This window comes from Plecotus auritus, assembly GCF_963455305.1.
Source record: "Plecotus auritus genome assembly, chromosome: 6".
Classification (NCBI taxonomy): Eukaryota; Metazoa; Chordata; class Mammalia; order Chiroptera; family Vespertilionidae; genus Plecotus; species Plecotus auritus.
This window is the reverse complement of record NC_137773.1, coordinates 139,481,693-139,503,050: the sequence shown is the minus strand read 5'-3', so window position 1 is coordinate 139,503,050 and position 21,358 is coordinate 139,481,693. Positions and strand designations below refer to the sequence as shown.

General features: G+C 55.0%; 1 protein-coding gene across 4 annotated transcripts in view; it reads left to right on the top strand.

The window, feature by feature from the left end:
• Window positions 1-18,519, top strand: part of SSUH2 (ssu-2 homolog) — a gene marked incomplete at both ends in the record, with an annotated part of 32,695 nt that extends 14,176 nt beyond the window's left edge. Inside the window, 11 exons of one of the 4 annotated variants that reach the window (XM_080674445.1) lie at window positions 3,850-3,948; window positions 4,283-4,364; window positions 5,644-5,776; window positions 7,252-7,312; window positions 8,325-8,449; window positions 9,363-9,425; window positions 11,081-11,166; window positions 12,640-12,732; window positions 13,263-13,368; window positions 15,482-15,592; window positions 18,373-18,519. In XM_080674445.1, coding sequence (XP_080530571.1) covers window positions 3,850-3,948; window positions 4,283-4,364; window positions 5,644-5,776; window positions 7,252-7,312; window positions 8,325-8,449; window positions 9,363-9,425; window positions 11,081-11,166; window positions 12,640-12,732; window positions 13,263-13,368; window positions 15,482-15,592; window positions 18,373-18,519 — 1,106 coding nt within the window. Of the gene's footprint in view, window positions 1-3,849; window positions 3,957-4,282; window positions 4,365-5,643; window positions 5,777-7,251; window positions 7,313-8,324; window positions 8,450-9,362; window positions 9,426-11,080; window positions 11,167-12,639; window positions 12,733-13,262; window positions 13,369-15,481; window positions 15,593-18,372 lie in introns of all 4 variants that reach the window. The other 3 variants (XM_080674448.1, XM_080674446.1, XM_080674447.1) reach the window with 3 other exon arrangements.
• Between the last annotated feature and the right edge of the window lie 2,839 nt (window positions 18,520-21,358).

The following is a 21,358-nucleotide window of genomic DNA, read 5'->3' as shown; positions in this document are numbered from 1 at the left end:
CTCTCCAATCTGGGACCCCTTGAGGGATGTCCGACTGCCCGTTTAGGCCCGATCCTATCTGGATTGGGCCTAAACGGGCAGTCGAACATCCCTCTCACAATCCAGGACTGCTGGCTCCCAACTGCTTGCCTGCCTGCCTTCCTGATTGCCCCTAACCACTTCTGCCTGCCAGCCTGATCACCCCCTAACCACTCCCCTGCCAGCCTGATTGATGCCTAACTGCTCCCCTGCCAGCCCAATTGCCCCTAACTGCCCTCCCCTACTGGCCTGGTCCCTCCTAACTGTCCTCTCCTGCCAACCTGGTCACCCCTAACTGCCCTCCCCTACCAGCCTCATTGCCCCTAACTGCTTTCCCCTGCTGGTCTGGTCCCCCCCCAACTGCCCTCACCTACAGGCCTGGGTCCCCCCAAACTGCCCTCCCCTTCAGGACTGGTTTCCCCCAACTGCCCTCCCCTGCAGGCCTGGTCACCCCTAACTGCCCTGTCCTGCAGGCCTGGTCCCCCCCAAATGCCCTCCCCTGCAGGCCTGGTCCCCCCCCCAACTTCCCTCCTCTGATGGCCTGGTCACCCCCAACTGCCCTCCCTTGCAGGCCTGGTCCCTCCCAACTGCCCTCCCCTGCTGGCCTGATCGCCCATGACTGCCCTCCCTTGCAGGCCTGGTCCCTCCCAAATGCCCTCCCCTGCTGGCCATCTTGTGGCAACCATCTTGTGTCCACATGGGGGCAGCCATCTTGTGTGTTGGAGTGACAGTCAATTTGCATATTACTCTTTTATTAGATAGGATAGAGGCCTGGTGCACGGGTGGGGGCTGGCTGGTTTGCCCTGAAGGGTGTCTGGATCAGGGTGGGGTTCCCTTGGGGCATGGGGTGGCCTGGGTGAGGGACCTGTGGTGGTTTACAGGCTGGTCACGCCCCCCTGCGACCCAAGCATAGGCTGGAAGCAGGTATCTGGGATTTATTTATCTTCTATAATTGAAACTTTGTAACCTTGAGCAGAGGCCAGGGCAGGCCAGGGCGGGGGAAGCTTGGCTTCCTCCATTGCTGGAGGCAACCCAAGCCTCCTGCTTGCTCCAGCTTCGTGGCCACTGCCATCTTGGTTGGGTTAATTTGCATACTCACTCCTGATTGGCTGGTGGGCGTGGCTTGTGGTTGTAGCGGAGGTATGGTCAATTTGCATGTTTCTCTTTTATTAGATAGGATTCTTGGGCCATACAAAATTATCAACTTAAAAATTAGCCTGCTCTATTTGGTCAGACATTTAATTAACTCATCCCTAATTCCTTGGCAGGGCCACATCAAATGATTCCTTGGGCCTTATATGGCCCACAGGCAGGACATTCCTCACCCTTGCTTTAGAGCAAGCATGTCAAACTCAAAGGCTAACATGGGCTAAATAAACGAGGCATGCGGCCCACGGGCCGTGAGTTTGACATGCTTGCTTTAGAGCCTCTATAGCTTATTTCCATTTGTGGTTCCATTAGGTTGGATCAGGTTGATCTGACTTCACTAGGGCATATAGAGGCTGGGCTATTAATGAAAAGTTTGGAACCCAGTTTCAACAATATCCAGTCCCACCCAGAAGGCCATCTAAGCTGCTTTCTTATTTTTGGAAGAGGGAAAGATAGGACTCCTCTAAGTCTCTCAGGGTTAATCAGTAGCCATCTTTAGATATGAGATGGCCAAGGTATTTTACTTGAGGTAAGCAAAGTTGAAGCTTATCCTTTGAGACCTTATGTCCTTTTACAGTTAGCTGCTGCAGTAGGTAAATTGTGTCCTTTTGGGAGTCTAGTAATGTCCTATAGCATAAAAGTAAATCACACACATACTGGATTAGAGTGGAATCTCTAGGAAATTTAACATCATTTAAACAGCTTTTAATATGTGGGAGAAATAGGTGGGACTTTCTGTGTATTGCTCGGGCATTACAGTCCAAGTAAATTGTAAATCTTCCCAGGATAAGGCAAAGAGATATTGACTGTCTTTTTCTACTGGAATGCTGATAAAGGCACTACATAAATCTATTACTGAAAAATATTGGCAGCCCACAGGAATGGTTGATAATAAAGTATGTGGCTTTGGAATCACAGGATGTCTGGGAATAACTACCCCATCCTTTCCATTTGTTTTCTTTACTGGAAAGATAGGAGAATTACAGGGGCTTGTACATGGAATTATAAGCTCTCCTTTTAAGTAATCTTATATAATGGGCTTAATTCCAGCTAGTGCATCTTACTCTCTCATCTTTGTTATCCAGTCCCCCAAATCCCCTGCTCTCTGTGTCTATGAGTCTGTTTCAATTTTGTTTATTGATTTTGTTATTTAGATTCCACATATAAGCAAAATCAGCAGATTTATAGTGAGTGATTCTCCTATAGGTCTGCCTTGTAAAAGTGCTTGGAAAGAACATGGGCTTTGGAGACCAATAGACCATGGTCTTAATGCAGCTCCATCACTATCTTGGGCGAGTCACCACCTTTCTGAGCCTCTGTGTTCTCATTGGTAGAACAGGGTGGGAATGGTCTGTCATTTGGGGTCATGCAACAAGCACACAACCAAGATGGCACTAGATGTGCCAGAGGTCCTTAGGGGACACCTGTGAAAGGAAAAGGGGAGAGGGAGCAGACGGAGGCAGGGACAGCCTTCAGACCTCAGGGCAGGTCAGACGTGTAAGAGGAGAGTGGGAAGAAGGAGCATGAGCAGAAGGAGCCTCAGAACATGGTGTGGGCCCAGCTTACCTGACAGCTCAGGGCTCTTTGCCCATGTCTGTGGGGAGTCCCAGAGCAAAGACTGTCCATCATAGGAAGCTGTGTAACAAACACATTGACTGGGGGGCTTAAACAACAAACATTTAGTCCTTTTAGTTCTGAACGCTGGGAAGCCCAAGATCAAGGTCCTGGAAGATCTGGTGTCTGGTGAGGATTCACTTCTGGCTTGTAGACAGCTGCCTTCTCTCTGAATGCTCATGTGCCAGACAGAGAACACCCTCATTTCTTTCTCTTTTTATAAGGACACTAGTCCCATCAGGGGGACTCTGCCCTCATGACCTCATCTAGAAGTAACCACCTCCCATAGGCCCATCTGCAGATACCATTCCACTGGGCAGTTAGGGTTTCAACATAGGAGTTGGTGGGAGTTGTGGGGAGTGACACAGCCGTGTAGTCCAAACAGGTCACTCAGTGGTATTTAGTGGGCAGCTTGGTCGGGCCTGGACGGTCCCAGATGGCTTCACTCATTTGCCTGGTGGCTTGGCCGGGGTGGCTGGAAGGCTGGGCTCCGCTGGGCCCTCTCCGTTTATTCTTAGGGCATCTCCACATGTCTGACTGGTAGGGTGGTCTGATTTCTTACATGACAGCTCAGGACTCAAGAGGGAATGCTCCTAGAGGCCAGAAGTAGACATTGCATTCACTTCATCGCTGCCCTTGTGCTCCTTTGGTCTGAACCGGCCCAGGTTCAAGGGGAGGAGACATAAACCCATGTTTCAAAGAGAGAGGGGGGGGGGGCCTTAAGGAAGTGTGACCATCTGTAACTCAGTATCTATCTCCAGGGTGGGGGCCTATGACAATGTTTATAAAGCACCTGTCATGGTGACTGGCACAGAGCAGGTGGCCATCAACCAGGAGCTGCCATTCTCAAGGTTTTCCCATCCTTATTATTACTGCTGCAGCTGTCCCACCCCCACGCATCCCTCTCACCCTGCAGATGTGTTCTGCCTCCTGAGGGTGCCAGAGAGAGCCAGGCTTAATTAAGGTGAGGCTTTTAGCAATGTGCCTGCCCTTACTTGTCGGCTTCCTGTGATGTCACCGTAGACGCCCCTCCGTCCCTGAGGCTCGGGACCACCCATCTCTCTGCAGGTGTGGCTGACCTCAGCTTCGAGGCCGAGAGCCCTCTGGTGCCCCCAGTTGAACTCCTGGAGAGGCTGCCCAGTTATGACTGCCTTTTTCAAGGAGGCGGTAAGTCTGTGGGGTCTTGGTTCCTCCGTCCTCTTCCTGGGGCTTCTGCTGGTTGGGGGGACATCTCTGGAACAGGCCAGTGCTGGGATAGCTCCCCTTTTCTCTGGGGGCCCGGGAAGGCCCTTGTCACTGTTGGGAGGGAATGAGAGGACATGGGCATAAGCCTTCTGTCCACGAGCATCCCATGACCATGACCCTTTAAGACAGAATGATCCTGATCTGGAAACCGTCATTCTTTTCTTCATCTGCTCCCCCTCACATTCGCCCATCTTTCCTGCTTTCACCACAGGTGTCCGTTCCTTTGAGCGAGCCCTGACTCCTCCCTCTCTTCCAGGACAGCAGATCTTCTTCCCGCCTTTGGAGGCCCCACAGAGACCCCAGGAACAAACATGCTGGTCCTCCTTCCTGGAACACAGGTGAGCTGCAGGTGTGACCTGGTGACCCTTCCAGAGCCATCACACAGGATCACAGGTGGTGAACCTCTCCGTCACCCTTGCCCCCAAGAGCCCCCCTGGGGGGGTGTCTCAGGGGCCACAGATCTCAACCCCAACAGCCCATCAGGATCCAGGGATGGGGCCTGGGAATCTGTATTTTACCATGCTCTGCAGGCTGTTTGGCTGCCAAGCCAGAGTTGAAAACCATAGTTGCAAACTATGGCCCTGGGGCCAAACCCAGCCCACCGCCTGTTTTTGTGAATCGAGTTTCATTGGAACACAGCCCTCTCCTCTGTTTTACTTGCTGCGTTCCCACTGCAACAGCAGGGATGAGTGGTTGAGACACAGACTAGATGGCCTGCAAAGCCTGAAATAATTACTCTCTGGCCCTTTGCAGAAAAAGCCAGCTGCTCCCTGGAGAGGCCCACACCCTCCTTGTTTTGCGAGGGCTGGGGCAGAGTTCCAAGGTTATGGCCAGCTTTGTGCCTGGAGAGGGGGAAGCCTGGAGTGCCTCCCCTCGGCCACCTCCCCTCCCTGTTGGAAGGGGATGGGAGGACATGGGGCATAAGCCTTGCAGCCTCCCGCAGGCAGCCAGGTCCTGGGGCTGGAGACACAATGTGCATGAGAGGGGCTAACCACTGGAGCTGGGCTGCTGTGGAGACATATATGAAGATGTGAGTGGTGGGGGAGGGGGACGGAGGAGAGGTTGGGGCGGGAGGGCTTCTAGAGGAGGGGACCTGGCAGCTGGGCCTCAGGAAAGGGGGAGGTGTCCAGAGAGCAGGCTGAGGAGGGTCTGCCTTCCCATGGCCATGCTCTGGTCCAGGTCGTGGTGAGTCACGAGCTGTGGGCGCCGTCACTGGTTCCTGGCTGGTTCCTGGCTGGTTCCTGGCTGGTTCTTGGCTTCGGCCCTCCTGTGAAGGGGCTCACAGCTCCTCTGGCTGAGGCCAAGCTCCTGAGGGCAGGGAGCTCACAAGCCCCACCTCCTTAGCTGTGATGCCTCCTCTGGCTGTCCATGTCCTCATCTCAAAATGGCATAATTCATCTTTAAGTATCTTTTTATTTTTATTTCTGAGATTCTATCAACTGACTCCTGAGCTCACACTTCAGCTAACTCAGTGTTACTGTCCTTGTCCCACCCGGGCATCGGTTCCCAGAACCCCTTTGCTGACACACCTCCATCGAGAGACTCCTGAGTGCTTTCCCACCCTGGGGGCCAGTGAGGGCCCTCCCCAGACCCCCTGCCTCTCTGCTCTGTCCCCAGCAGAGTCCCTGTGGTGACAGAGGAGGTGGCGCGTGAAGCCCTCCTCAGCTTTGTGAGCTCCAAATGCTGCTATGGCCGCTCAGCCGCCAGGGACCTGGTCATCCAGCAGATGAAGCAACAGATGCTGTGCCGGGTAAGAAGCTGGCCTGGAGGGCTGTGTGCAGGGTAAGGGGCCAGCCTGGGGGGCCGTGTCCAGGGTAAGGGGCCAGCCTGGGGGGCCGTGTGCAGGGTAAGGGGCCAGTCTGGGGGGCTGTGTTCAGGGTAAGGGGTCAGCCTGGGGGGGCGTGTTCAGGGTAAGGGGCTGTCCTAGGGGGCTGTGTGCAGGGTAAGGAGCCAGTCTGGGGGGGCATGTGCAGGGTAAGGGGCTGGCCTGGGGGGCTGTGTGCCGGGTAAGGGGCCGGCCTGGAGGGCTGTGTGCAGGGTAAGGGGCCAGCCTGGGGGGCCGTGTGCAGGGTAAGGGGCCAGTCTGGGGGGCTGTGTTCAGGGTAAGGGGCCAGTCTGGGGGGCTGTGTTCAGGGTAAGGGGTCAGCCTGGGGGGGCGTGTGCAGGGTAAGGGGCTGTCCTGGGGGGCCGTGTGCAGGGTAAGGGGCCAGTCTGGGGGGATGTGTGTAGAGTAAGGGACTGGCCTGGGAGCGCGTGTGCAGGGTAAGGGGCCAGCCTGGGGGGCCGTGTGCAGGTAAGGGGCCAGCCTGGGGGGCCGTGTGCAGGTAAGGGGCCAGCCTGGGGGGCTGTGTGCAGGTAAGGGGCCAGCCTGGGGGGCCGTGTGCAGGGTAAGGGGCCAGCCTGAGGGGCTGTGTTCAGGGTAAGGGGCCAGTCCGGGGGGCTGTGTGTAGGGTAAGGGGCCAGTCTGGGGGGGCTGTGCTGGGTAAGGGGCCAGCCTGGGGGGCTGTTTGCAGGGTAAGGGGCCGGCCTGGGGGTGTGTGTGCAGGGTAAGGGGCCGGCCTGGGGGTGTGTGTGTAGGGTAAGGGGCCGGCCTGGGGGTGTGTGTGCAGGGTAAGGGGCCAGTCCGGGGGGCTGTGTGTAGGGTAAGGGACTGGCCTGGGCGGGCGTGTGCAGGGTAAGGGGCCGGCCTGGCAGGGATTGGTTAGAGCAGGGATCTGGGGAGAGAGGCCTCTGCGTAGCTGTGTGGCCTTGGGCAAGTCCACTGACTTCTCTGGGTCTCTGTTTCCTTACGTGAGAAAGGAGGAGCCAGGTGATGTCCACGATACCTTTCAGGTGTGTGATTCTGTGGACGAGGATCAAGGAGGATCTTGGGGTCAGGCAGATCAGTTCCTCCAGAAGGGAACCCTCAGGGCAGTGGATTCCAGGGGCCTCCATCTGTCAGAGGCAGTTGCTGCTCCAAAACTTGCCTCATAGAACATTCCTCGTATAAAGAAATGGGGAACTGAACTCACCCCATTGTGAGCCTGTCGGGGAGATTTCCTGGGCCCACTGACCTCCCTGCCGACGTGCAGGGGCAGCTGGAACAGAAGTCGCTGTTGACCGCCTGCTCTGAGCAGCCCCTGTGCCGTGTGTGGGACCCCTGGTTTCCCCACTTTTTTGCACAATGCTCCATATTCCTATCGGGCCAGGAGTGTGTGGGTGGACATGATGTCTTTTTCTCTACAGTATCGACTGGAGACTTTCAGCGAATCCAGGATAAGTGAATGGACATTTCAACCCTTTACTAGTGAGTTGTCTGAAACGAGTGTCATTGGGAGCCAATCTGGCAGCGGGTAGTCTTAGCACTGACCTTGAATGAGATGCTCTGCTCGAGCCTCGGTTTCCCCGTCGTCCCCTGTAAAAGGAGAGGGAGGGCTTTCATCACAGAGACTTACTTCCCAGTGCTGGTCTTAGCAACCACCTGCTGTCCGGAAAGCGGTGAGCAGAAGGTCCTGAGAAAGCTTTGCATTTGCCTTTGGCCAAGGCTGCTGCTGCCACGGGGGAGATGGCACGGGCAGCATGTGTGCTCAGGAGTCTGCTGCCCCCCAGGTCCCCGTCCACTGAGCCAGCCCCCTCCTGCCGACCCCGTTAAGGCCCTGGGTTCTGTCTGGGAAGCCCACACCCTACCTGTTTTCTCTGCTGACCACTTGGTTTCATCCCTCAAGACTCCGCTCACAAGTTGCCTCTTTTATGAAGCCTTTCAGCATTTCTTCTCCCACCACGTTGGTCCCCACAGAATGAGTCAGTCTTCTGGGATTTCGGAGCCCTTTATGGGATTCTTGGCCAAAGTGCTTACCCTGGGGTTGTAGCTGTGTCTGTCACCTTGAACAGAAGAGGAAGAAGCCGGTGGGGAGGAGACGATAGGGGTGATAGCTCTTGTGTATTGTGCCCCAGCATGTGCCGGCCCCGTGCTAGCACGTAGATGCCGTCTGTGTGATTGTCACTACCATCCTCTGTGGTAAGTGGAAAATTATCCCCATTTTAGAGATGAGACAGTTGAAGGTCAGAGAGGTCAGGTAACTTGTCTAGTGTTACACAGCTAGGAAGTAGAAGAATCAGGAGTCAAACCCGAGACTCTTCAACCCCAAAGCTTGGGTGCTTCACTACGAACTCCAGGGGGACCCATATCTACCCTTCCTGGTGGTGCCAGGGTCTAGCCTATGCCTGGCACCAAGGGAAGGCTCGTACTATTTGGCGACTAAACGAAAGCTTGTCCTGGCCGTTGTTTGCTGTTTTCACAATGATCGCTTCTGTGTCAGACCACGTAGTGGATGGGCCGAGAAGAGGGACCTCCCCCAAGCTCTGGGACATCAAGGTCCAGGTTCCCCCGATGTTCCAGGAGGAAACCAGGAAGTTCCAGGTCCCTCACTCGTCACTGGTCAAGGTAACACGATTGTCATAACCCCCGCTTCTCCCGAGCTGGTTTTCCAGAGACTGTAGGTTTCCTGAAGCATTAGCCTTCTAGAAAGGAAACCCCAAATCCAGGCTGCGGGTTTATTTCTTGGCTGTCTATTCACACAGCAAAAGAACGGTCCCATTTACAAAAACCGCCTCCAGCTTTAAATAGTGAGCATTCACATTCCTAAACCCTCTGAGTGTTTATCCGCCCCCGCCCGCCCCCCTTGGCCTGACAGTGAACGGATGAAGTGCTGAATGAAGCATATGAAGTGAAAACGTGTGGAAGTTAGTAGGGGAACAGAACTTAACTTCTATCCTGTTTCACAGTAACTTAATCGTGCACAAAGCAAGGGTAACCTAACCTGTGACAGGAGCACGGCTGAGACCCTTCATGTGGTGTCTCAGCTGATTACCTGTCTTGTCTCCACTGTGGACCTGGATTCAGGCCTGCGATTTGCCCCGTGTGTTTTCCCAGCGCTGTGAGGTGGAGGACGCCGAGAGCTCAATGGAGTGTTTCATTTTTTTGACCAGGGATTCAAGTCCAGTAGCTAGCTCGTTGCCGTTCACAAAAATGCTGTCCATTTTTACGGCTCCTGTTCCCAGAGCCCCCTTAGCCACGCAGTGGGCGAAGGACACCGGCCTTTGCGGCTCAGCCTGGGCGTGAGTTAGGACGTGGGGCTGGGACAGCAAGTCCCTTTCACAGCACCCAGGACAGACCCGGCTGGGCTCTGAGGCTCTCCTGGGCTCGGCATTCAAGGCCCCTGGGAATGCTGGTCAGTGGGAAAGGCCATCTTCCCCCTCTGGCTCTGAATGGCTGCACCTCTGTTTGGGATGGTGACATGGTGGCGAAACGGCAGGTGACTGAGAAACTGGGTCCAAGGAAAGTGTTTCTCCCTCAGGAATGCCACAAGTGCCACGGGCGGGGACACTACAAGTGCAGCGGCTGCCACGGGGCCTGCATGGTGAGTCTGGTGTGGCTGATGGTAAGTGTAGTGTGGGCAAAGGAGCCCCACGGGGGCAGAGGGTTGGGCTGGGGGGCCTAACAGTGGCATCCCAGGCAAGTCATTCGCCCTGGCTGGACCTCCGTTTTCCCACCTGTAAAATGGGAAAGTTGGATTGGGTAGTCTCTATCGGCCTTTTTCACTTTGATGGTTTATGATTTTAATTTTGCTCTTTTTTTTTCTCACCCATCTATGAGCATTCATTGAGTACCTGCTTGGCACTAGGCCCAGCAAGGGGACTAAGACCTGGGTCCTTCCCACCAGGGTCCCCTGCTGAGGGAGAGGCACAGTGACCAGCCCTCATAGTACAGAATGATGGGTGCCGAGAAGGTCACGTTCATAGGGCTTCCAGTTTCCGAGGGCTACTGTAATAGATCACCACAAACTGGGTGCCTTAGGACACCAGGCATTTATTCTCTCTCAGTCCTGGGGGCTGGAAGTCCAGCATCAGGGTGTCAGCGGGGCAGTCCCTTCTGGAGGCTCTGAGGGAGGAGCCACCGCCTGAGCTTTGGGCAGCTGCTGGCACTCCTGGGCGTCCTTGGCTTGTGGCTGCATCCCTCCAATCTCCGCCCCCGTCCTCCATGGCTGTCTCCCTGTGTGTCTCTGCGTCCTCCTGGCCTCCATATAAAGACACTGGTGTTGGATTTAGGGCCCACCTAGTCCAGGATGACCTCATTTTAACTAATTAGTCTGCGAAGACTAGTTCCGAATGCGGTCACATTCTGAGGCTCTGTTGGGTGTAAATTTTGGTGGGGGGAGACGTGGGACACCATTCCACCCCGGACAGGCCCCTAAGCACACAGCCAGGCTCCGGTGGCATCAGCCTTCTTTGCATACACTTCCAGGTCTACTCACGGTTCCAGGAGTTGCACCAAGCTCCTCACGTGTTCTCAGCTCTCCCGTTTACACCTAATCCTTTGGGCACATGCTGACCACTGTCACTCTGAGCTGTGTCTCCCTCCACCCTCCCTCTGCCTGCCTGCCACTCCACCCCATTGCTGCCCTCCTTCCGCCTGCTGTGTGCTCACACCTCTGCCCGCCTGAACACCATGTGGGGCCAGCTGTGGCCATGCCTGTCCAGTCTATTCTGTGCCTTCATTCCTGCTGTTCACCTCCTCCCCGAGGTCATTTCTGTGCCTTCCTCTACCCCTGCTCCTCTACATCTCCTCCTCCTCCCCCTCCTCTCTCAGGTTCCCCCTGGAGTGTCCCTAGCGCCCACTCTGAGCCACATTGGGAGCGTTGCCCGAGTCAGCTCTGGGGACCTCTCCAAGATGAGACCCCATGTCCAACACCAGGTCCCTCAGCCAGCCTGCCCCTCTCTCTGCTCCCTCTAGCCATGGCTGCTTGATTAGGGGACAGTCCCAGGGATCACAGGGTTCGGTGAGGAGCAGGAGAGGCTGCTGTCGCAGGGATGGAGGATGGAGAGCCCCTGAAAGCCTCTGGAGGGGTCCTAAGATCACTCGGTCCCACCCTCCCATTTTCCAGGGGGAGGGGTGGAGGCCCAGGGAGAGGAAGGGGCTGCTCAAAGTCACCAGACTGGGATTTTACCACGTGTGGGATGCTCTCTGCCCCACTTCCCTGCGAGGCCGGGGGCACTGAGGCCTGTGTGTCCGCAGGTGAGGTGCCCCTCCTGCAGCGGAGCCAAGCGCAGAGCCAAGCAGCCTGGGAGGTGCCAGCTGTGCTCGGGGTCGGGCAGGCACAGGTAGGAGCAGGTCTCCCTTGTTTTCACTGTCTGCCCTTTTGGAAGGCGACCATGCACCCTGTCTGCCCTGTGTCCAAGGCTCTGTGGACACATATCTGTGGCGCGGTGGGCTTTTCTTGAGGGAGGCCTGATATTTCTGACAAGACTGGAACTCATCAAGCAATGGGTCAGGTGTGAGGAGCAAGGTGCTGTGGGAAGGAGGGGGAAAGTAAGGAAGGAGACCTGTTCCCGCTCAGGTCAGGGGTCGGGGAGTGTTCACAGACAAGCAGCCAAAGCTGAGATTCTTAACGCTCTGAGGGCCTGGGCCTGGGCAGACCCTTGTGTTTAAGTCATGGCAGGGTGTGAATGGAGGCGTCCAGGAAGGCTGGTTGATTGACTAAACCAGTGGTCGGCAAACTCATTAGTCAACAGAGCCAAATATCAACAGTACAACGATTGAAATTTCTTTTGAGAGCCAAATTTTTTAAACTTAAACTTCGTCTAATGCCACTTCTTCAAAATAGACTCGCCCAGGCCGTGGTATTTTGTAGAAGAGCCACACTCAAGGGGCCAAAGAGCCGCATGTGGCTCGCGAGCCGCAGTTTGCCGACCATGGGACTAAACAACCAACAAAGTTGCATCTCTGCTCAAAGGGCTTTGCAGACAGCAGGGCATTGCATTTTGTAAATTGGGGCCTTTGATGTATTTATAAATCTTTAAAGGGAAACAGGAAACCACGAGGAGTGAAATTATTCCAAGTTGTGTTTGTTAAAGATACTTTTAGCTCATTAAGGCCCTGGCCGTCCTTCTAACAAGCCAGATGGTGACGCTCTAGTTGACCTGCCCCCTGTGACTGGTAAAGAAGGTTTTTGATAGGGAAAGAAACTCAGGTGTTTTTTTTTTTTCATTTACAAGTGAAAGAAATCCAATTCAAACTGGCTTCAGCAAAAACGTAAATGTATAGTCCTACCGAACAGAAACGTCCAGGAATAGATTTCTGGGAAGGCTTCAGGTACAGCTGGATCCAGGTGCTTAAACAATCTCTTCAGGACTCTGTCTCCACTCTGCACTATGCTTTCCTTTGTGATGGTTTTAGTCGCAGAGAGGACCATCAGCAGCTCCATGTTTAGTAACTGCATTAGGAGAGGATGTCCCTTTTCCGAAAGTTCCAATAGAAATTCTAGGGTGGATCTCATGGCATTTCCCTGGGTCATGTGCCCATCTTTGTACCAGCCACTGGGCCAGGGAGATGGACAAAGCTGGTCATAGACAGGGTCGGCAAGCCCATGAACCCTAGAGACTGGGTGGGAGAAGGGTGGTCTCCAAAGGGAATTGGGGCACTGCCACCGGAAGAAAGAGGTCTAGATGGTGGGAAGGTGGAAGCAACCCATGCCCACCACAGTCCCCTCCATGGACAAGGATTTGGGGTTGGGGCCCCAGCAGCCACCAGGGCCTAGGAGTGTCTGAGTGGTACTGACGCTGTGTCCCTCGCAGGTGCAGCACGTGCTCGGGGAGGGGGAACAAGACCTGTGCCACCTGCAAGGGGGAAAAGAAGCTGCTGCACTTCGTCCAGCTGGTCATTGTGTGGTATGTGGCGGTGTCTCCATGCGTGGCCCCATGCGGTAGCTGGGGGATGTGGCCTGAACTGGTTTCTGCAGAGAAACCATGTGGTTGGGGCTTTTGCACACAGTACAGGGAACCTGGGCGGGGTGGGGCGTGGGCCGGGAAGGGCTTAAAGCTACCGGGAAAGGGGAGAGAGAGATCCCTGGGAAGAGGTGCAGGGGTGGCCGGCTGCTGGTGGGCTTTAGAACAGACCGACTTCACATTCCTACATCACCACTTCCTAGTGCCACAGCCTCTCAACACCTGGCATCCCAGTCTGTGTCCTAAATCCCCAGGTCGGGGAAGGCTACAGGCCTTAAGGGGTTCTCCTGGTGGGCACTTGGCTAGGCGCGCACAGGGAAGGATGACATGAGCTGTGGGTACCTGCCTGGTTGCCCAGGTCACAGCTGACCGTGCTGGGCCCAGGGAGGTCAAGAACTTCCCCAGTCCCTGCAGCCCAGGCCTGCCTGATCCCTCACCCGCGTTCTTGCCGCCCCCATGCGCTTCACCTGCAGGAAGAACAGCCTGTTTGAGTTTGTGTCCGAGCACCGGCTGAACTGCCCCGGGCAGCTCCTAGCTAAAGCCAAAGGAGAGAACCTCTTTAAGGACGAAAACACGACGGTGAGGAGGGTTTGCAAGCACCACACCAAGCTGTGCCTCTGGCTCTTCTGGCTCCTCTGTGGGGCTGCAGTCATTTAGAAGTGGGGAGGGGGGCTCCTCTGGGCGCTGCAGTCATTTAGAAGGGGGGGGGGTCTGGCTCCTCTGTGGGTGCTGCATTCATTTAGAAGGGGGGGGGCGGGGCACGTCCAGCCCTCCGGCCCTTTACGGCCCGTGAAATCATGTGGTCTGGCCCTGCCCAGCCATTAGGGGTGAGTTAATTAAATGTTTGCCCAAATATAGCAAGCTAATTTTTAAGATGATAATTCTGTAGGGCCCACAAATGATGTTATAAATATCCAATGGCCCTCGGCAGCAAAGAGGTTCCCCACCCCTGCTCTAGAAGGACAGGCTGGGAGGGACGAGAGCAGCCCGGTCAGGCCAGAGGCCTCGGGGACCCACGGGGCCAGTCCTCCTTGGATGTCACATACCAGACCCTTCCTCCCTTTTCCCTTCCTCCCTCCTCTTCCTCCCTCCCTCCCTCTACAACCTTGGGGACCCCCCTCCTGTGCGAGGCACCATTCTGGGTGTTGGGGTTACTGTCCAACAACATCCCCGCCGCGTAGATGTCACAGTCTGGGGAGGGAGAAGATGATAACATGGACCACAGTGTCAGAAGGCAGTAAGGGTCACTGAGAAATACGCAACCAGGTGAGGAGACCGGAAGGGTAGGGTGTTGTTTCAGCGCCGAGAGGTGGGGGGCGGAACAGGGAGGTGACAGTGGGGGTGGATCAGGTGGCCGTGGGAGCGAGGGTGTCCGACAGAAGGAACAGTTTGCAGAGGCCTTGCAGAGCGGCAGAGCAGGGGCGCTGGAGGGCAGAGAGCCAGGTGGAGAGAGGAGCTAAGACACGAGCTGTGCCAGCAGCCAGGTCAGGGAGGGTCCTGTGGGCCAGGGGCTGTCAAACTCCAGGCCCTCGTCCTGCCCTTACAAATAAAGTTTTATTGGAACATAGCCATGCCCATTTGTTTAGGTGTTGTCTGTGGCTGGCTTTGTGCAGCAAGGGCAGAGTCGAGTCGTTGGGACAGAGGGCGATGGCCCGCAGAGCCTGCGTATAGACTATGTGGCCCTTTACGGAAAGGATTGGCCCGCCCTGCGGTGGGCCTCGGCAGGAGCTGGGCCCTCTGGGAGGCCTGGGCGGGGTCCTCGTGCTGTTTGCTCTGAGCGGGTCAGGCGCTCAGCCTCCTTCTATTGCTTCTTGCTTCCTCTCTTTGTTTCTCTCTTCTTTACAGGATTGACTTCTTTCACTCCATACTACGCATTTTAAAAAATTGAGATATAATTGCCATATATCATTAGATTAGCTTTTAGGTGTACAACACAATAATTGGGTATACGTATATATTGTGAAATGATCGCCACGAGAAGTCTAGTTAACATCGATCACCATACATAGTTACATAATATTTTTTTCTTGTAATGAGAACTTTTAAGATCTATTCTCTCAGCAACTTTCATGTATCCAATGCAGTATTATTTACTACAGTCACCACACTGTTCATTACATCCCTGGGACTTATTTTATAACCGGAAGTGTGTGTCTCTTGACCTCCCCTCACCCCCTTCCTCCACCCCTCACCCACCTCTGTATCTGTGAGTTTGGTTGCTTTGCTCATTAGATTCCACATACAAGTGAGAACATATGGTATTTGTCTTTCTGACTTATTTCTCTTGGCATAATCCCCTCCAGGTGGAAATGCCAGGTCTTCCTTCTTTCTGTGGCTGAGCACTATTTCTCAGCCTCCTTTCTCTGCCCCGTCGCTGCGCTTCCTCCAGGCTCCTGGCAGGCGCCATCCCCCTAGGAACCCGCACGCCCCACCTCAGGCAGCCTCAGGGGCTTGCTGGGGACCAGTGGGCCGTGGTGAGGAGTACTGTGGCTACGGCTCCCTTTCGGTGGCATTCCCAACAGGATGTGGGTCATCAAGGGTCTGGAGGCTTTAGCCATCCCACCCGCTTGCTGCGTGGCCTCCCTTGGGCCCTTCCCAATTGGGCTCGCTCCTGTCCACCTGAAATCCATCGCCAGGGCTCCAGGTGCTGACACTTGGTCAGAGCAGCAAGGTGGTGCGTCTTTCTCCTCAGGTGTACCCCCTCGCGGACTTCCCACTGCGGGAGATCTCGCTGGCCTCCCAGCGTGGCATTGCCCAGCACAGCGCTGCCACCCTGGCCTCCAGAGCCCGCGTCCTTCAGCAGGTGAGCGGGCAGGGCCGGGGCCGCTTCTAGGGCCAGGAGGGGGCTCCGAGGTCCCATAAGGGAGGAAAGGGATGTTCCCTCTACCTGGGGCTCCTTCCTGAGAAGGCAGGGAGGGAGGGTGGCAGGGGAGTCCCAGCCTGAGGAACACGAGGTGGACGGTGGACGGGGGCGGGCTGAGCTGGGGCCAGTGTGGCCGGGGCAGCGAGCGGGACAGGCCACGCAGTCCATGGTGACAGGTTTGGATTGTTATGCTGAGAGCGACAGGAAGCTATTGCAGCGTTTCAAGCAGGAATGTGGCTCAGTGTGATTTTGATCCAAACCTCCCCGATATTCAGAGGGGAAGAGAAATCTCAAATCCAGGGTGGTAGGCAGGGTGGGAACCCAGGGCATTTCCCAAGTCCCAGCCTGTCTTCCCCAAGCCTCCGGGGGCAGGGATGGCAGCCAGGCTAGGGTTGCCTTGGTGCTGTATCCCTGTGGCCACTAGGTGGCAGTGGTGCCATCCACATCCCCAGAGCTAGGGTTGCCTTGGTGCTGTATCCTAGTGGCCAGTAGATGGCAATGGTGCCCGTCGTGTCCCCAGCTTTAGGCTTTAGGGGCAGCTGGCTGGAAGCTGCTGGATGGAGGGTGAAGTTTGGACAGGGAATGCCCAGCGCCAGCTCTGCGAAGGGGATTGAAGGCGCCTGAGTCTTGCAGAGTGGGCTCAGATCCTGGTTCTTTTGCATCCTAACCTGGCTATGGCCACCTACTCCTCCTCTTTGAAGTTGAGTTTCTCACCTGTGGAAAAAGAAATGCTAAAATGGCCTCACGGAGGTTTGTAAAGATGAGACAACTTTTTCTTTTTTTAAAATTGTATTAAATTTATTGGAATGACTTGTTAATAAGATTATATAGGTTTCAAGTGTACAATTCTAAATACATCTATATACTGATTGCATTGTATGCTCACCACCCAAAGACTAGTCTCCTTCCATCACCATGTATTTGATCCCCTTTACCCTCTTCAATCTCCTCCTCCCCATCCCCCCCTGATCATCACCATACTGTTGTTTGTGTCTGTGAGTTTTTTATTTGTTGATTTCAGTTTTATATCCCACATATGAGTGAAATCATGTGGCTCTTGACTTTTTCCACCTGACTTTTTTTGCTTATCATGATGTTCTCAAGATCTATCCATGTTGTCGCAAATGGCAGTATTTCATCTTTTCTTATGGCTGAGTAGTATTTCATTGTGTACATGTACCATCTTCTTTATCCAATCATCTATCAAAGGACACGTTGGTCATCTCTATGTCTTGGCCACCGTGAATAACCTTCTGTACCAAAATGTCAAGGGAGGTCTTTTATTTCCCAAGTTATTAGTTGGAGACCAGTTTCTGGCATGTGGCACTCAGTCTCACAGTCTCATTTGGTTGTCTCAGCAACACTGTGACAGAGAAGTTTTATTCCCATTTCACAGATGAGGAAACTGAGGCCCAGAGAGAGGAAGTGTGGGATCCCACGGAAAGCTTCGTGGAAACGCACACCCTGACTCTGATCCCCCTTCTGCTGCAATGTCATGCCTCCCCTCAGCTTCCCTCCAGTGTAGTAGGGAGCGTTTTCTCAACCCCCCACCCCCAGCCTGTTTCACCCTTTCCCCAGGGCCCTGAACCACCACCTACAGGAACAGGACTTGGGCTCTTTACTTAAGGAGGGGAAGTCAGAGGGCCTGATGCTGGGCCAGCCACGCCACCTCCTTCCCTCTGGTTTGAGATCCCCAAACCTGAGTCTTGGGCAGGAGAGGAGCCAGTGCGGAAGAACTTAGGGTTTTGACATAAAGCCTAGCCCACAGGATGTCCCCAGGAATGCTTCGCTTCCATGATCAGGGGTAACTGTGCTGGGTCAGCCCCATCTGCAGTTGTCATAACAAAACTGCACCAGAAGCTAATGGGGGTGGGTGCCTCAGAGGGAGGCCAGCGCCCTCACCCAGGGTGGGCTTGTCCCATTCAGGACCCCTCCAATTTGGAAGGTTGTTGAGTCATTGATCAGAGAAGGGGCCACAGAATGAGGGACTTTAGGGCCACGCTGTAGGAGGGAGGGAGTGTCCCAGGCTCTTAGGTAGAGGAGGATGCTGGGGAGAGATTTGAGCATTGAACAGGTCCAGCTATGGTGAGGAGATGGGGCTTGACCTCAGATCTTCCAAACCGGAAATCCCATGAGTCCCTGGGCCTCAGTTTCCCCATTTGTAAAAGGAGGGAAATATTTGAGACTTTTCTCAAAGGAGGGTCGATGCAAAACCATGGTAAGAGAGGGCGGGGTCTGAGAAAATAGCCTGAAACAGCCTACCAAACTTTGGAATTTCTTTGGTGTCAATGTTTATCTTAAAATGCAATTCAAATTGTATAACCTCTCCCTAATATGTCCATGGTTGTTGTAATATAAAAATGTTTAAAATGACTTTATCCTCTACTTTTCTCCCCCTCCCCCCCACTCCCACCTGAAATTAATGTTCTGGAAGATGTCCCCTTTGGCCGGTGACTCTCCATGCACCCCATTCCTCCTCCGGGGATGCCTGTGCCTCCACTGCATGGAACCTAGAATCAGAGGGTTCGGTTTGGGCCCGAGCTTAGAGTTTATGTAGGAATGTCATGGGAGACACAGCTAGAGAGGCAGATTGCAGGCAAAATGCCAACTCCAGAGCATGCACTGCAGCCCACAGGTGGTAGGGAGCTCCCGACAGTTCTTGAACAGGAGAGTGACTTGAGCAGGACACTGAGGTTTTTCCCGGCTGACTGTTTCCTCAGCGCCAGACCATCGAGCTGATCCCCCTCACGGAAGTGCATTACTGGTACCAGGGAAAGACGAACGTCTACTACATCTACGGCACCGACCACAGGGTGTATGTAGCCGACTACCCTGAGCGGTACTGCTGCAGCTGCACCATCATCTGACTTGGCTCAGCTCTCCCCTCCGCCCGCCACTCACACTCACTAGGGAGGACCGCCGAGGCCTCGGAGCTCAGGCATCATTGGCTACATTGGACAATCGCTTACCAACGCTGGCGTGTCTGTCCTTCCAGAGAATTCACCTTACCATCTACCAAGCACAAGTCGTTCCGGAACTCCACTGGTGGACTCCATCCTGTGTTTAACCTGCAACAACTCAACTCCACACAACCCTTCAGGACAAAGAGAGCAAAGGCAATGCCTGACTGCGTGCGGGGTTGGCCTTTGCCTTCTCTAGGTCAGGCGTTCCTCTTCTAGTGTGAGCCTTTGCCAAGCTGAGCGTTACTGACATGTTTAAAGATGCACACGAATCGGCTGCCCCTTCACGCATACCAAGGAGTGCGCTTAGGCACAAAGTACCTTCATATCCTAGAACTTGACTTCCCGTCTGTGGAGCAGGAATTCAGACATGGCCATCATGGGGAAGGTTTGTCTCTGCTGCATGATGCCTGGGGCCTCACCTGGAAGACTTGAAAGCTGCGATGGCTCAAGGGCAGGGGGCTGAGATCACCTGAAGGCTGGTCACCAGAGATCTGGTGGTTGACGTGGCTGTTGGCTGGGACCTTCGCTGGGCTGTCAGCTGGAGCACCTACACATGGCTCTCGGTGCAGCCTGGGCTTCCTCACAACATGGCTGCCGTAAGGCTCAGTGCCCCTCACAGTGCCCCGTCCGAAGAAGTCGTCTGTTCCCAAAGGGGAGAACACACCTGCTGTGTTGGATGGATGGAGGGTGTACATGCTGATCTCTAACATGGTGCCTCTGCCAGGGGAGATGTGGGAGAGTGATTTTTGGATATATGCAGGTTCTTACGTCACGTGCCGACTTTAGAACCCGTCCACTGAGCGGCACATGTGCACCCAGTCACGTGCAGGAGCTCCCAGATGGTGCTGCCAGGCGGGGTGGGGAGAGGGGGTGCCCTGCACACTGAATGCCCAGTCGGCTTTGGAAGGGTGGTGTGGGGCTGGGCAGGCCCCTGTGCACGCGGCTGTGGGTAACCAGAGGCCCCTGTCATTTTACCACACCTGCCCCTGACCTGGAAGGGGATTGCTATCCCCTGAGAGGGCCAGGCTGCACCCTCACTTGACTCCCAAACGCCTGTCCCCAGCCCTTGTCCCCCATGGGGTGGGAGGACGTGGACCCAGCAGGCCTGGTCGGGAGGCCATTCCCAGGGCATCATCATCCAACGATAGGCAAATGAGCAATGCCTTCTCACCTGCACTCCCAGGCCTGGCTCCCAGTCTTCTGCTCAGGGTGTTGCTGTTTCCTGTACTCTGGGGGGCAGGGGGGCCGGCTAACAGGAGGAGCAGGGCTCAGAGGGGAGGGCTTCAGGGAGGCCAGGGGAAGTGGATTGGACCCCAGAGCCCAGCAAACCCTCCAGGATCAGATGCTGCCCCCAGCCAATGCCACAGGTTCTGCATGTGGGGGAGGTCAAGGGCAGGATGAGGTGCTCCCTTAGATTGGGGGTACACTCTGGACTGTGGAGACAGAGCCTGGTGGTGGCAGGGGAGACAGGGAGGGTTCCCCCAGGCTTCCCGCCTCCTCTTCCCTGGAAGCTGGGAAGCTGTGTGTTCCGCCTGGAGGCTCCGGCTCCGGCCCGCTGACAAGGGAGGCCAGCGCCCCTTCCCTGGTGTCCCCACCCCACCTTCCTGGTCTCAGAGGGGGTGCTTCTGCCCCGAGGGGCCTGCACAAATGGAGGGGACGGTTGGAGTCCAGGAAAGCTGATGTCCCCATGCCTTGGGGGCGTCCCACGATGAAGCGCCTCTCCACATCTCACAGGATGGCGGAAATCCCACGATATTCGTGCCGAACTTAGTCAGACAGACTCTCATCAGTTACCCCTGAACGCAAGGCCGATGTTTATGTAGAGCCAACCTCTCTGATTTCCCTGTCTCATTTGAAATGGCTTCTGATCCTCTCCCTCCCCTAAGTCCACACCAGTAGCTGATGATGTCACGGGCGTCCCGTGCCACCGTGCCTGCGTACCCTCAGACTGAATTCACGTGTTGAAAAGCCACTTTCTTCTCACTTCTCCTTTATCGTTCACTTCAGGCATTCAATTGCCTTTTAAAAAAATGGCATGTAAATGATATATTATGTCACAGTATATCACATGCAAGTGATATATGCATGTCATTTCAGGATAAATAGGGACCATGCTAAGGTTGAGGCCCAGTGGGTCATACACACTTTTGGCCTGTGACCCAATGAGAAAATCTAGCGGGAATGAGTGGGTCCAAAGGGGCGCTGTTCCAATGGAGGCCCCGGGAGCCACCGCCACAGGCGCCTCAGTCCCCACGGACCAGCCAAGTCCCAGAGGCATCGGGTCCTCTGCTTGATAACCGTGTGTTCCTCTGCAGTGTTCTCTGCTTATGCCTTCGCCGCAGCCAGGATATGACTTGATCTGCTGTTGCTGCCTCCCTTCTCCTAGGACTGAGCTGGCTCTGACTGTGGAGCCCAGACCCAGCCGACGTCATGGGGGGTAGAGAGAGCACACGAGGGAAGCCCTCACCCCAAAATTGGCCACCATGGATGTGGCTCTGCTCCCAATTCGACTTTGTTTTAGAACATCAGATGCAAGTGCTTGCTTTTTCTTTGTTGCTGAGCAGTCACTAGGTCTCCCTTGGGTGCCAGAGCCAGGCTGGGCTTAGTGGGGTTTGCAGAGGGCTGACGTCTCTGCCTGGAGCCCACAGGGCAGCACGTATGCAGAGAAGGAAGGAATCACTGGGAACCGGGGAGCTTTACCACATGAGCATGCCTCAGACCCAAGTTGGTGGTGATGGCTACA